Raw genomic sequence first — 15,530 nt, 5'->3', positions numbered from 1 at the left:
TTCTTTAGTTCTTAAAAAATCCCTCCCCCCATTTGTACAATTATGGATTGCTCCTCTGTAATGGCACATTCTGCTGATGCCTTTTTCAAACAGCGTGACACAGTGGAGTTAAGGCCTGATTCTTTTCTTTCTGGTGAGGTTTTAGTAATGCTGGGTTGGAATATTGCACTCAAGAACCTTGAATCACTTTTTGGTAACAGGTTGCTGTGCCAATGCAGAAGAGTAAATGGAGATGGAAAAGTTAGTTCTTCATTCTGCTGTATTTGTAGGTAGTAGGAACAAATAGTCTTGTGGTGACACTTTCTGTTGAAGATCAAAATCGCAGTGGTGGTGACAATTAGTGGTAAATCTTGATCAAGTAGGATGACTCGTCTGTCTTGGAGAATGAGTACAAAGTAATTTTTTTAATTCTTAAAAAGTAGTTTCTCTTTTCATAGGTAAGGAACTTAAATTTCAGAGGAAATGCAAAAAATGAGTGTTAACATGTAGCTTGGCTGGTTTTCAGCCTTCTTGGTCTCATATTGGTTATTTTAATAATCATTTAAGCTTTCTGTGTACCTGCTCACTGGTGGAGCATGGGAAACTGAAAAGTCTTTGATGAAGAGTAAACACTTCTTAGCAACAACTAAAACATCAATGTGTTATCAATATTATTCTCACACTAAATATGAAGCCCAGCATGGTACCAGCTACTGAGAAGAAAATTAAAACAGGACACTAATCCATATCTTGGCAGTTTGTCAGCAAGGATGTTGAAGGAGAGCTCAAATGCTTCACTGAAGTCAAGATAGATGACATCCTCAACCATGGAGCAAGTTGCTTTGTCAGAAAAGATACTGAGATTGGTCAAGCATGATTTATACTTAGTAAATCCAAATTGGCATTTTCAGCTGCCATCTTGTTTTTTATGTACCTGGAAATAGCTGTCATAAGGATCTGTTCCATAATTTCCTCAGATACTGAAGAGAGGCTGATTGCACTGGGGTTTCCCAGATCTGTCGTCTCGGATTTTGCGGACAAGTGTGGCACTCTTTTCCTGGCATCAGGGGCCTTCCCCCAGTCTCGATGACCTGTGAAAAATAATAGAGCCTGACGTTGCAATTACAGCAGCCAGCTCTAATAAGACACCTGGAGGCATCCTCTCAGCTTCCTCGGGCACCTATATGTCTGGTTTGCATGGATGGTTCCTAACTCGACCCTCCTTACAGCTTTGGTTGCTTACTTTGTTACTGCTCTGTGCCAACCCCATTCAACAGCAGACATTTATTGTTTGCAATTTTTCTTGCTGTTAATATACTTCTTAGTCTTAACATCTGTTGCCAGTTTGAGCTCCTAATGCTTTACTAATTCTCTGCATCTCCAAGGAGTATTTCTGTATTTGTCTTCATGAGTGTGCCCCTTTTTCCATATCTCTGTTCCAGCCGACTTCTGGCGAGTCTAGCACCAAAATACTGGAGTGTCTGTGAATGAGACATTCTGCATCCTCTAGTACATTTTGGTGAATGAAGTTGTTATTTGTTAAAAATCTGTTTGGTGACTTACTGCATTTTGAAAAAAGCATGTATGCTCCATCTACTTCTTGTGTTTAGTAAGGCTGGTTTGACAGGGGGGATACTTACTACAGAACTCCCAGCAGAAGCATACTAATGTTTTTTCTGCTCCCTGTAAAACACTGATGTTGTTTGGTTGCCTTATTTCATTTGAGCCTTCATACCCTTCAGACTTTGGATCCTTCCTTTACAAGAAGCTTCCCTGGGAGATGGGATTGGAGGAAGGAAACAAGACTTTGAGCTTGGAAGTGGTAAAAGGACACCGAGGGGCTGGGTAACGAAAAGTATATGAAGTCTGAACTGAGTTATCAGGCTCTGCTTCCATACACCTGGGGTAAGGCAGGAAAGGAACTCTTCCTTTCAGTTACCAGAGGCTACACCTGGTTTAGGAGAAAGCTTTCCCTGATGACGGAGTTGCCATTCAGGTTGACTCACTTTTTATGCTTTCTTTTGAGCACTACAGAACCTCGTAAATTTTATTTCAAAAGCCTGCCTGGGGAAGGAATGTGAATTCATGCGGACAGAGATGAATCCATGCCAAGTGCATTCCAGGTGGGAAAGCTATATGGAGTGTCTGTTGTTTCAGGCCGTACAGCAATAAAGCGTTCAAGTCTTCACAAAAAGACTGAATAGTTCTGCTCCTTTTTAGAGGCTTGTGCACTGTAGTGTTTGGAATTTGCTTTTTACTGTCACTGTTGGAAACTACTGATAATTTTCCGCCTCACAGAAAATAATTAGTTTTATTGTTGCCATTGTAGTTTGTCCATCATCTCTTTTGTTTAGTGTGTTTAAAGTGAAACATGTCTGTGATCCAGAAACACCCTGGATCCTCCCTGGGCCTGATAGATATTTTCATTTAGGCTTACTTTTTGTGTCCTGTGATTCTGTGATTAATTCGCTTGTATTGTGACAAGAAACCATGAGAAGATGACAGACACTTGTACTGGATGAGTCCTGCCATAAGCACCATCAGCCCCAGTGGATGGTGTTTCACTACATCTGGGCAGCTAATCAGTAGAAGTAACACCAGTGCTTCAGGCTCGAATTCTTAAATTCACATGCTCGTGTTGCACTTTTAGTTGATATCCCTAGTTTGGAAAATTACAGTATATTTTATCTGTCATGATCTACAGGGATCACTACAATGTAAGCTTGTGGTATCCAAGCAGAATCTACCAACTACTTGTGGCTTGGAGTGGTGGAGTGCTTTTCTGGACAGAAAGTTTTTTGTCAATGAAGCCCATGTCTTACTGGCCTTGGTGCTGATTCTGGGGTTTTTTGTGTCTTCAATACATGTTTTTTAGAACTGTGTTACTGGGTTGACACTTCTGATCCGCACCTTGAACATAACAGTTTTTTATTTGAGAACGCAGACAAAAACCTGCCATGCCTGCCTTCTTATCCTCTCTTTTGTGGTCTTCTCTGGGACATGGGTAGGTCCCCAGAGCCCTTCTATGTTACTTCGTGGTCTTAGGTGGTCTAGAATTTGTATTAACTTTCCCACTACAGAAGTATATTTCACTCTTCTCTGCTCCTGTCATAGATCTGTGAGCCTTTTTTGAATCTCTTAGTGCTTGATACTTGCTTCTTGATACATATACCTCAGATGATACCAGCCAGTATTGTCATCTGTATTTTGTTCAAGGCAGCTGTAAACACATGGCACTCTTTGAATACTTCCGAATGCGTGCAGGTTATCAGTCTTACTTCTTGGCTGATTTGGTAAAGTGAGATGAGAGTATTTTCTTCCAAGATTTTCCTCTAGTTTTTGGACAACATACGTGTCTGCTGGAAGGGAGAATGTCCTGTATGCTGTCTGTTCTTACCTTCTTAATTCTGACTGGAAGGTAGAAGCTCTGCAAAGCTGCACTATAGGAGTGACCATCCTTTATGATAAATCTTGGAAGCTGCTTATCAATTTTTTCATACAGTAGGGCACAGAGTCCTGCAGGTCTGTCTTGGAGAACCATAGAGACAGGGAATGTGGTTAGTGGTTTGTCAGAAGGAGATGAGTGCCTGTTTAGGTGTCTCATTGTTCCGTTGGGGTTTAAGATATGTATTATTTTGACTCTTAATTTCAGCCTTGGCAGCTTCTGCTGGTTTATGGTCTGCTGGAGGCAGGAAACAAATGATGTGGAAGCTTCCATTTAAGCAAAACTTTGCTCCTGGTGTGTGATATGGACCTGGAATGAGACTTACAGGACCCATAGTCTGGTTGGTACCTTACTGTGTCCCTGATTGCTCCATGCATAGAATCACATAATCATAGCATGGTTTGGGTTGGAAGAGACCTTAAAGATCATCCAGTTCCACCCCCTGCCACGTGCAAGGACATTCCACTAGCCCAGGTTGCTCCAAGCCCCATCCAGCCTGGCCTTGGACACTTCCAGGGATGGGGCAGCCACAGCTTCTCTGGGCAACCTGTGCCAGGGCCTCACCACCCCCTCAGGAAGAATTCCTAATCTAAGCCCCTCCTTCGTTCTGCTGGTCACACTTCTTTTGGTGCAGCCCAGGATGTGACAGGCTTTCTGGGCTGGGAGCTCCTGTTGCTGGGTCATGTCCAGTTTTTAATCTGCTAGTACCCCCAAGTTTTCTTCCACAGAGCTGCTCTCAATCTGATCATCACTCAGGCTTTGTAAAAGGAAGAGAAGAAGCTCTTTCAGCTTTAGGTTTATACTGATTTCCAGGGACATAACTGCAGAATGTGCTTGATGACTCTGCTCCAGAGGGTCATTCTTGCTTGGAAGCTGTTACGGAATAACAGTATTCTGGAGGAAAGTGGCAGTGGAAAGAATTTTCTGTTCCTTTTGGCCTTCTTCCTTCTTTAGTCCTTTTTCCTCTGGACTGAAGTGGGTAGAGCTGTTATTTATTGTATGGTTGGGAAAAAAAGACCAAAGCTTTTCTATACACGAGACAGTGTGTAGAAAGATCCTGAGCTGTTTGTATGGCATTTTGTAAAACTATAATGCCTTATCCTGGCAGACATAAAAAAAGGGCAAAAGGGTGAAAGTTTTCTTTTAATCATCAGGACGTTTTAGGTGATAGAGTTACAGAGCAAAGTATTCTTCATCTGTTGGTTTAATGTTTGTCTGTCCTGTAACATTAACCCACATAAAATCGGTGCCGCTCTTTATAAAGTTATTTTAGACCTTCAGCAATGTATACAGATTTTGTAACCTTGGATAAAAGCACCTGAATTGTGGTTTCAGCTTTACCCTTTTAGGCATGTGCAAAGTGCCCCAGCATATTTCAAGGATTTTGAACTAGAAACTTCTTAGATATGGGTTATGGTTTCAAAGCTAAATTGATACAGCCTATGTCAAGGGAATTACATCAAGGGAACGGTTCTCTGTTTCTTTAGATACTTAATATCGATTGAAGCTTTGTGTTTGCTTAAAGGATCCCATGGACTCTTTGTGGGGTTAATTATGTTGGTATATATGCCCTGGCAGTTTTGGAGAGAGCACTCTGCCTGACTCCATCCTCTGTTTTTATGTCTGTGCTGAAGAGTTTGTCCATCAGGTACTGAGTTTATGGAGTGGTTCATCTTCCAGTGATAGATAGTACCTGCCCCAAGCTTTTAGCACTAAGTTAAATTGCTCATCCATGTGAGACTCTAGACAGCTCAGCAGTGTGTGATAGTAACTCATTTAGGAAAAAAGAAAAGGAGACAGGCTGAATTAAGAGTCGGGCAGATGATTCTACTCTGTCTACCTAGTACAGTGTGGCTTGTTTTTTTTTTCTTAGAATAGATTGGTGATGAATCTTGAAAAATAATGAGTGGTAGGAAAATCCCTGCATTGTGTCAGTTCACTGTCATGTTTCCCATATTTTACAGTAATCACTCAAGTTATTCGGAAAGTTAGGGCCCCACAAGATAATATAAATAGCACTTCATGTATTGTATCACTTGCAAAATGGAAGTCAGGGTACAAGACATGGGAGAAAAGGAGAAAAGGACAAAACGACAAGCTGGTGATGCAGAAGTGATGGTAGGATTAGGGGCCATTACATGGTGCTCCTTTGCATGGATTAGTGAGGGGTGTATATATATGTAAATTATTGAGCAGTATAATCTCCTCCTATTATAATCAGCTACCAGAAAGCAAAGTTGTTATAGTGTTGATATCAGTTTGTGGTTTTCTTCAGCTAGTTTGATAAAGTTGAGATTTAAGGAAAGGCACGAAACTGGGTGAAGTATAGACTTGTTTTTCAAAGACCTCTGCATATGTGTTAAAGCCTGGGAAACAGGCCAGAGTCTGTGAAAAATCTAAGGGAAAAAGAGAACAAGGAGAAGACAGTATACAGTGTAAGAAATTAGATGTATGACTCTCCAGTTTATACAAAAAGATATTATCCTAGTGAAGGACAGCAAATTTGGAAAAGACAAAGAAGGTTAAAAAAATCGATGTGTAGGAAGCTCCTTGCCACAATAAAATTAGAGTAACTACTCTAGAGTAACTACACTAAGTGTTGGAAGGAGGAGGAACTGATTAAATATCTGAAATTAAAGACATATTGTTGTCTAGTGTAAGAAACACAAATGTCTAAAAGCAGACTGAAGTTTCTCACTTCGTGATGGCCTTCCCCCCTGCATCATTTGGGTTCAGAAAACAATAGAGAGTGCTTCACAATGGTTAGGAAGTTTCTTGTACCTTACTTTGGCTTACAGGATAGGCTTGTTTCAAAGGATGACAGCCTGTTAATACTGTGCAATTATTTTAAAAAAAAGGTGATAATGGCTCTGAAACATGGGGTCTGGATCTTAATGATGTGTAAAGCTTTTGTGAGTGACTCTGCCAAGCAGTTAGTATTATTTCTGTCGGTTTGCAAGGAAAGGTGGTTTGCAGTACCAAGGAGGGGCTTTGTAGTTAAGTATTTTATATCTGAGCAAAGGATTTAAAATCACATTTAATTGTTAGCCTTAAATGATTTTTCATAAGCAAGATGACAGCTTACATAAAATTGCAAAGATTTTGTACTCATAGCATGCTTCAGAAACATACTGAATTCTTCACACATGCAGCCTTACATTTCAGTTTTTCTGGTGTACCTTCATAAATGAAAGTCTATTTGTTTAAAGTTAAGGTATTCAAAAGCAATATATATGTATGTTTTTGAATTCTAATGATTGGCTAAAGGTTTCTTTCTGATTCTATTTCAGATGCATCCACTTGGACTGTGTAATAGCAATGATGAGGAAGACCTGTATGAATATGGCTGGGTAGGAGTGGTGAAATTGGAACAGCCAGAGTTGGAGCCTAAGCCATGCCTCACTGTCTTGGGAAAGGTAAGGGGATAGTTTGGGGCTGCATGTAACTGTTTCTTGGAAGGATTAGTTCCTTTCTGAGAAAAACCAGCAAGAAATAAACCAAGGGAAAACTCCCTTTACTCCACAAAATATTCCTGTTTTGCCCATTTTCACACTAGGTACTTCAGGGAAAGATGCTGTCATAACTCAGTTGATAGAGATGGTGATGGGGAGCTGAGTACTCCCTCTTTTGAGCTCTGTAGGAACCCAACAAAGATGAAAGCAAAAATGGCTGTTTAGCAGAAGCAGTATTGGAGCAGAAAGGGTGAACTGCAACTGTGATTGTGACTTGGTCAAAGCAGTCAAAACAAAAGCATCTTACTGGTTTTCCTTAGGTGCGATTTTCTGAGAAGACATACATTAATTTCTTCTTTTTGGGGAAAGAGAAGCTTTCAAACCTAGGAAGATTTCTTCGCTTTCATTGCAGGGTAGATACCTCTAATCAAGTGAATCTTGCTGTACTGGTCAAAGAAATAAAAATTTTCATCTTCCTGGAATTTTGCCATGGAATGGGGCCTCTGGAATGTAAATTAATTGCAAAACTTTCCCCTTTGTTTTATGGAGTGAAGTCACTAAGATGCCATTACTGCTCCCAGATATATTAAAAGAGAAAGCAGAAGGGTGTTGTTTTTTGTTCACACCTTAGAATTTTTGAGTATTGAGGTTATTACATGTTGACATTTGAAGTCTAGAGGAGTTGAAAGTGTGTGAAAGAGCGTAGGTCACAAGTTCTACCAGTAACTGAGTAGCTGGAAACTGCTACATAACAGGGGTTCATCCTAAAATCCAGCTGCCTAAATTTGGTAGGATTGTGTTGGTGACTTCAGGTTAGCCGTGTATCAGGCAGAAAATAAAATGGTAGGTTGACATTTTTTAGGTAAGACTTGTCGCTGTAAATTTATACACAAAACTTGTAAAAACTTGACCTTTCCAAGGAAGTGGGAAACCATCTGCTTGTGTAAAAGTTGCTGTAGGTTTAACTTGTGGTACATGGTGGAAAACATCTCTTTAGGAAGTGACTTCCCTTTCTATTGAATTTCAGTGTAATACAACTTTTTTTTTTTTTTTCCCAGCTGGAAATACTGTTTGTGTTGTACAGAAATTCTAGCTGTTATTCTTTGTTCTTAGAAAGATAAAATCTGAGGATGAGGTCTTGTAAGGATGGGAATTAGAGAAGATTCCGTCCTGAAAGATGCATTCTAATCTATAAGTAAACTCCAGGAGTTAGTTTTGCCTTGAAGCAAGCCATTTCAGGAAGGAGTCTGTTCAGTCCCATCTGTCAGGCTCTTGAAAATTACGTGAGGGAATAGATGTGCAAAATGGATAAAGAAAGCTGAACCATAGGTACATGGCACAAAAAAAATGTTAATAATATGTACCTGACCCCCTGCCATGTGCCCAAATCCCACCATGTCCTCTATACTCCCAATGTCCCCGAAGGCACACCAATCTCCAGAGTAAGTTCAGCTCAGTATCTGCTGAAGTTAGCTTCCTAAAGCTTGGCCTGCTGAGCAGCAGACTCTGGCTTTGCTTCAGGAGCTCTGTAGCATCAACTTTGATGCATAACGACGGTGATTTGACATAGGGTGTGTCCAGAGAGTTTGGGCATAGAGTTCCATGTGTGTCAGTTTATATGTAGCAATTTCAACAGGTGAAAGAAGACTGGCCAGGATTCTAGTCAATACTGCACTGCATTTCATTGTTCTGTATTTTCTCTATTTAGTCTTCTCTTCCTGAAATATTTCTTCCCTATTTCATGCTCTCTGCTTTAGTTTCTCCTCTCCATCTTTTGTCTGCAACCCTTCTGCTCTCTCACGATGCTCAAGTTATGTCCTGATTTAGAAGGACTTCTCAGAATTCTTGAAATACTGTTGAGTGCAGATAGCAGCAGGAGCATCAGTCTTGAGCTTCTCTCAGGTCTGTCAATTCAGTCAGCCTGGTTATCTTACCAGTGAGGACAAATTGTGTTGCAGTTTTCTGGGTCTCTGAGAAGTTCAGTTTCTGTGCAATTTGGTACAAATTGCTATGTGAAGATTCAGTGTGGCCTGTAAACTATTTTGTCTGGGTAAATATCAAACCTGCTGCATGTGTATATGTGTCTTCTTCTGGTTATTTTTAGGATTTGGCAGCTGACTTAAAATGTAAAGGGGAGAGGAATGGGAGAGGGAGAGGAAGGGAAAGGAGGGAGGGAGAGAGAGGAAAAGTAGAAGGAAAAGGAAAAAAAAAGGAAAGGAGTGGGGAAAGGAAAAGAAAGGAAAGGAAAGTGGGGGAGGGCTGGTCTTGAACAGGGAAAGGAAATGCAACTTTTTCCATTAGAAAAGGAGGAAGATAACAAGGAATGCAAACCTACTGTTTCTTCCTCATTAAGTTTGATTTAACCTGCCCCCAAGTTGGGGCATCGTAGAGGTGATACTGTTGAAAGTTTGGAATATGGTGAAGCAGAATGTAGACTACTTAAAAGCTGTTTGTAGCGGTAAATTCCGTGACATGTGAATCTGGTAAAAAGTTGTATAGTTTTACTCTTATTGTTGGTTTTAGTTGTTGAGGTCTTTTTTGATTTAGGGGTGGTGTTTTTGTTTGCTTGTTTGGATTTTTTGGGTTTTGTTTTTAGAAAAACTCTGGTCTGTGTTTTTAGAAGTTCTACTTGTTTATTCATGGGTAGCGATACAGAATTTAATGTGTCCATTTTCATATTGATTTTGTGATTTTCATATTGATTTTGTTATTGCTCATCCTTCTTAGTCATTGCTCATCGTTCTTTATATGATGTAATGGAAATGAAAGTGTTTAAAAAAATGTGTCTGCTGTTAAGAGTGCCCCTGAAAACTGGGCCTTGGTTGAGGCAAGGAGTGTGTGTGGCAGCTGTGTTTTACCATTACCTTTGATCACAATGCAGCCCTGTTTGAGGCCATGCTGCATGCAGGCAAAGCAAAGGCCTGGGTTTTACTGATCTTATGAGCTCCTGAATAGGGCTAGAAGGGGAATGACAGAGGAAGAAGAAAGCTTTTGGAAATGAAAAGGAAACCCCGTGAACCCGACCAGCATTATTGGCTGGATTTGCCTACCAGGGAGCCGCTCAGTTTCTGCCAGGCTAATTTTGCTTCAGCTTCTCTCCCCCACACCCCCCGACCCCACCTCCCCCTCTCTCCTTCTTTCAGACTTTTTTTGTTTTTGAGGCATGGCTGTAGTAACTTGGTTCTCAGGCTGGGAACCCACTGAGCTGTTGCCATGGTCACTGGGAAGCTCTTCGTGCCATGTGCTTCAAAGGGAACCTTTCCCCTCCTGGAATTCCTGCCTTCTCTCTGCATACAGCACAATGAGACTCCTTCACTGCTCCAGCAGAGTGACTGTGCTGGAGGAAGGCAAAAGCAGGGTTGCCTACAATACTGATTGCCTGCCTGCATCCTGGCAGGGCGGGGCAGTGGAAACTGGGTGTTCTTTAAGGTCCCTTCCAACCCAGACCACTCTGGGATTCTGTGATCCACTGTACTGTGATGGGAGCATTACCTGCATGTGTCCTGCATGTTCCAATATGCAGACCCCTGTTCTTCCCCCACCCCAATAATTTTTAAAGCAAATTACATCTGTCAAGACTGTGAAATACAATTCAGTAATACCATTGGTTTTTATTTCAGTACAGGATAGTGAGAAAATGCTGAAGATTTATTTAAAAGTAGCACTTCTTCCCTTTCTGCAGGATTGAAAGTCCATGAGAAAGGATTTTGTTCTTCTTTCTCTTCCAGGAACTGTTCTTCTTCTATATTAATAGGACATATGTATTTGAGGATGTGCATCTGAATATAACTTAACAAAGAGAGGATGTCCCTGCTACTACAGCTTCCTGTTTTCTTCAGATGAAAGAAATCTGTAATATGAGGAAATTCCTAGCAGTTCTTCCAATATCCATTCACTTATTTTCTCTCTGTTAAGAGCTTATTTACAAAAATTTACACAAATACTAACTAGAATAATCTCTTGTTTTGCCATGTCATCATTATTATGGTACTAGTTAGGCTGGGGCCAAAATCATCATGACTTGGAAGTGCGCTAAACAGTTGAACTGTGATTCATAACATTTTGGCTAATAATTTAGGTTAAAAATTCTTACAAGGTAGTCACACGAGAATTTATGGGCCTATGTTGGTAGCTTAGTTCCTGAATAAAGAGGGATCTGTTCTAAGACTTGAGGAACAAGAAAGCCTGTGAGGAGTCCATTTTAATATTTTTATTTCAGATTTACTAAAACTAATAAAAAAGGCAAATTAAACAAAATCCACTTGCACCTTTATATTAATAGCCTAAATTAAGCAATCAGTTATATGTTCGAATTGGAATTGCTGACAGTATAAGTATACCTCTTGTTTCTTTATAACATTAATAGTTTATATACAGTTTGGATAATTTCCTGTAGAAATGGATTCAGTTCAGTTGTAGAAGTGCATACTGAATTTAAGCAAATGCTCTTCCATGCTAAACTTGTTCAGAAATCCGGACTGAACTATGCCATAGATTAAGATCTAAAATTAATGAGAGACATTTCTAAAACCATTGGTCAATGTTTGCCAAACTTTGCTTGTTCAGATACTTTCACCTGGTAGTGACAGCTGCAGTAAGGCACCCTGTGATGAGTCTTGTGCTGCATGCAGAAGGAAATACTGTCACTTCAGGAAAACTTCTTATATCCATTGAAGTAGTTGACATTCCACTGATGGTATCTATTCCACAGTTTGGGGACCTTTTCTACTTTCTGTTTGTTAGCCTATGTTTCCTCTTTGCAAACAGCATCCAAAAAGCATTTGTAATTCTTTGAGGCGGTAGTCTCAAAAATTAATGGCAAAATTTAATCAGTCTGGATGCAAAGTAACAGCATGAGTAATTTTTAAGCTGGTTGGTTTGTTTGTTTCACTGTGTGGCTACCTGAAGTTTTGTGTTGACAGTGTAGTGTCCAGTGGAGGTAGGAACAAGTAAGAGGAGGTAGGGTCTACTTTTTGTGATGGCAGTGCTGGCATAAATGTATGTCAGACTACAGACTGAGAAAGGTTTCTCAGCAGTATAAACTTAATATCAGTTGTTTTAAACTCCCAGACATTCTGTGTTAAGAAGGAAGTTGTTATGAAGTAGAAGAAGGCTTCTTGAACGAGACTAGACTCCTTTGGCTGTGGACCAGTTCATAGATCTCTATTGCAAAGTCAAACATGCCAGGACTCTGATAAAAACAAAAACTGGGGTTTTTATCAACCTAATTGTTTTGTAATGAAAAATGAATGTGAGTTTTAATGGGGAAAAACAGCATCCTGGCTAGTGTTAAAGATTCAGACCTTCTGAATCAGTCATGTTCTTTAAGAGTCTTCTTTAACGTTGCACTAAACTTTTTTATTTCCAAGTTTTGTCGTCTTAGCACTACCTAAAATTACGGTTTACTTTGAAAAAATGTAGTATATATAATTGTAATCCCTGCCATGTTTGTGTTTGTCTTTACTGTCTTTCTTCTAAAGAATACATTGAGAAAGAGAAAATGGTAATTTTCCCGAAGCACCAAAGAACATCTTAAGTTCTGTAATATCATAATGATTGTTTCTTGTTATTCCCCACTTCATCATCATTTATAATATCCAGGACACCTAAAATGTTAACATCCATTTTAAACAACCATAAAACATCTTCAAAAATTATATCTGAAGTGATACTGTCACTTGTGCAAGTACTTTTGATGTCATTTATGTTTTGACATTAATTTTTCTTACTTCCCCAGTGCTAGCTCTGTGATCAGACCTCTGCACCATATAGGCACAATGATTTCTAGAGTTCTAACAAAATTACATAGATGAGGTCAGAAGAGGGGATCATACCTGTGTTTTTCAGGAAGAAGATGGCTTTTCCTAATGGCAGACAGAAAAAGACAAGGAACAAGCGTGTACTTTTGAAGGAAAAAAAACCACACAGAACAAAATGCTTCTGCCAAAAGCTCAGTGTATTTCTGCTTCCCATCTCCTTGCCTCTTCATCCCCCACAGACCATACCCTAACAAGCCTATTTAACAGATGAAGAAGGGGATTTGAATGGGAAAGAAAAAAGGTGGAAAGGCTGCATCCAAGAGTGTTAGAACATGTGGCCACTGCATGAAACAGCAGTGTCATCATTATAACCGAAGTCTTGAGTTTTCAAGTACCTTTCTCATGCACTCCCTCTTTAAATCCTCTCATTCCATCACTACTTTCCACTGTAATTTCTGCAGTCCCTTTGAGGAGAAAAGGGAGAGGTTGAGCACGGGAAAGAGCACTGACAAGCAAGCCAGTTGAAATGTGGAGAGAGGAAAGGTTTGTGTATGGATCATATGGTGAAAGATGCAGAAGGAAAGAAAAGAGCTGGATCAAAGCCAAAGAGTGGAGAGCTCAAAGGAATGGACAAACAAGGGCTGAACCAGGTTATGCAGTTCAGAAGAAGCAGCTCTGTCAGGTTTTCATTCATGAGTGGTGGTGAGCTCTTTCCGTTGGTAACTAGTGCCAGCAATCTGCTGCTGTATTATTTTCCTAACTTTCTTTCCATGTTCCCTGCACAGTTATGAAAAGCATCAGCTATTCATGAACAAAGGCGCTCTCTTAGGTTTCTCTCTCTGGGCACTCCTTAGATTTGCCATTGCTGGATTAATTACTTTAAATAAATGTCCACTTTTAGAGTTGAGTCCTTAGCAGTCCCCACCACCATCTTCACTCCTTTCTAACCAACTGTGGAACACAGCTGCTTCTCCCTTAAGCTAAAGAAGCAGCTGTTGCTGCACTACATGTGTTACTGGAGTTCAGCTCAGTCAGATCTCCCAGGGAAATTAATGGAAGTCAAGGCTAGACTAAGGAACAATTATTTAAGGCATGCCACATAAGAAGAAGAAGTAAATGCTTCATGTCTCTTACGTTTTTGGACCCTCATTATTCTATGTGCCTTGTAAGCCTTTTGACCATTGAGAGTTGTTTTACATGCAGAATCTACCTGTTTCTCTAACAGGAGAAATGCATAGTGGCAAACGTTGGAAAAACTGTAGAAATGGAGTTTGAAACAGAAAAGTGAGAGAGCAAGTAAGTGCTGCTGTGTTGGAGTATAGAAATGAGCACAAAAGGAGGCTGGCAAGCAGAATCAGATAAATGGACCAGAAAGTGAAGAAAATAAGGAGCAGATATGGAGGCAGGGAATGGAATTATTTAGGACTTCACAGATGAGTGACATGCCTAATTTTGGTGCACTAGGAGACAGAAGGCTTTGAAAGAAATTGGAGAACTTCGGAATGTAACCAGAGCTGCATCGGAGGGACTCCAATATTCAGAATAAAAGTTGGGCAGATTCAATCGACAGTGGTAAAAAACTGGATCCTAAGAAATTACAGACATAAAGTGGGAATGTTTTGCAATGATTTTCACAGGACTGAAAGGAAGGAAAGAAAAAATATTACACAAATTGTGCTTCATATCCTACTGCTTTGAGATAATTTGCCAGAACATGTTTTTCTGCTCTAAACATTTTATCTTTTTGATGATCAGGTGATATCCAGAGGTGCGGTTTTGGATAACATGATGATTTAACATTTGTACTGAGTTCAAGGAAATGACTCCAAATGAATCAAGTGATCGTACTGTGAACTCAAAATGAGTAGGAAGTGCTTTTTAGTCAGTGTAGGGAGTACTGACCGAGCTATTTGCAATACCAGCAGGTTAGTTTTTGAACATTAGAGCTGGACGTATGTGTAACATGAATTAGGTAATACAGATTAATTATGTATTATTAGTATTTGCATTGCTGTAGCCTTAGAATTGTTCAGTAGGGATATGAAACTTGGACAGAAACTATTAAAAGTATCAAAAGAATGTAGGTATTCTAGTGCATTAATGTCTCAATTCTTGGCCCATTGGTGTTTTGTTCAATTGGTAAACCAAGAGAATATATCATGGACATGTAATTTTTCAACATGCTCAAATAACTTGGTCCCTTGGGATAGGAAGAAAGATGGGCCTTAGCCCTGAGGATCCAAATAGTGAGCTTTTAAGTGGGTGTGCGGAGGAGGAGGCATTTGCAAAGAGCACAGAATCCATAGACTTCAGGTCCATGAACAGTGTTGAAACTCCCAGAGGGTCGCTTCAGCTGAGTGTAAGGGACTAATGAGCCAGTCTGACTGTTTATGGGCTGTGGTTAACCTCTTGCAAGTTAGGATTTCCTGTCGCCAGCAATGAGCTGTGACCGCCAGCACCACAGTGTTAATGATGAGGTAGGGGCTGATGAATGGCTGGACTCCAGACAGCAGCCTTCACTGGCAAAGAATCAAGTGGCTAGAGGGAGAAAAACATTGAAGTCTACAAGGGAAATAATGCAATCTCCAGAACCTATAATTCCCATGTTTAAAAAAAGAAAGGGATAAAGAAACTGGCGACAAATTCAAAACAAGTGAAGCTTTTATCTCTGCATTCTGAATAGAAGATTGTTCTTCAGCAAAACTGGCTGTAAAAGCCAGGCCAGTTAAAACAATATGCAGGCTGCTTGCCTCCAAGTAACCAGAAATTGTTGGCTCAGAGTAGCCTGTTCTGAGGAGCCAACCTGCTGGGAGACGTTATCCAAGCAACGGCTTGAATGTAATTCCTCCCGCTGTGGAATGGCTCTTTGGCAAATGAAGACCCTAATTAGAGATG

At 40.1% G+C, this 15,530-nt stretch overlaps 1 protein-coding gene across 2 annotated transcripts in view; it reads left to right on the top strand.

Annotated features, from left to right (window-relative positions):
* The first annotated feature begins 6,678 nt into the window (after positions 1–6,678).
* LOC121673240 (E3 ubiquitin-protein ligase ZNRF3-like) overlaps positions 6,679–15,530 on the top strand; it is a 30,546-nt gene continuing 21,694 nt past the window's right edge. Inside the window, exon 1 of one of the 2 annotated variants that reach the window (XM_042046393.1) lies at positions 6,679–6,840. In XM_042046393.1, the coding sequence (XP_041902327.1) occupies positions 6,715–6,840 (126 nt within the window). In that variant the 5' untranslated portion in view covers positions 6,679–6,714. The remainder of the gene's footprint in view (positions 6,841–15,530) is intronic. The other variant, XM_042046392.1, reaches the window with a different exon arrangement.

The sequence above is a fragment of the Corvus kubaryi genome, unplaced genomic scaffold, assembly GCF_017639235.1.
Source record: "Corvus kubaryi isolate FWS band 111438036 unplaced genomic scaffold, C.kubaryi_AGA036_p1.0 65292, whole genome shotgun sequence".
Classification (NCBI taxonomy): domain Eukaryota; kingdom Metazoa; phylum Chordata; class Aves; order Passeriformes; family Corvidae; genus Corvus; species Corvus kubaryi.
The sequence above is the reverse complement of the archived record's forward strand: the minus strand, read 5'-3'. Positions and strand labels throughout refer to the sequence as shown.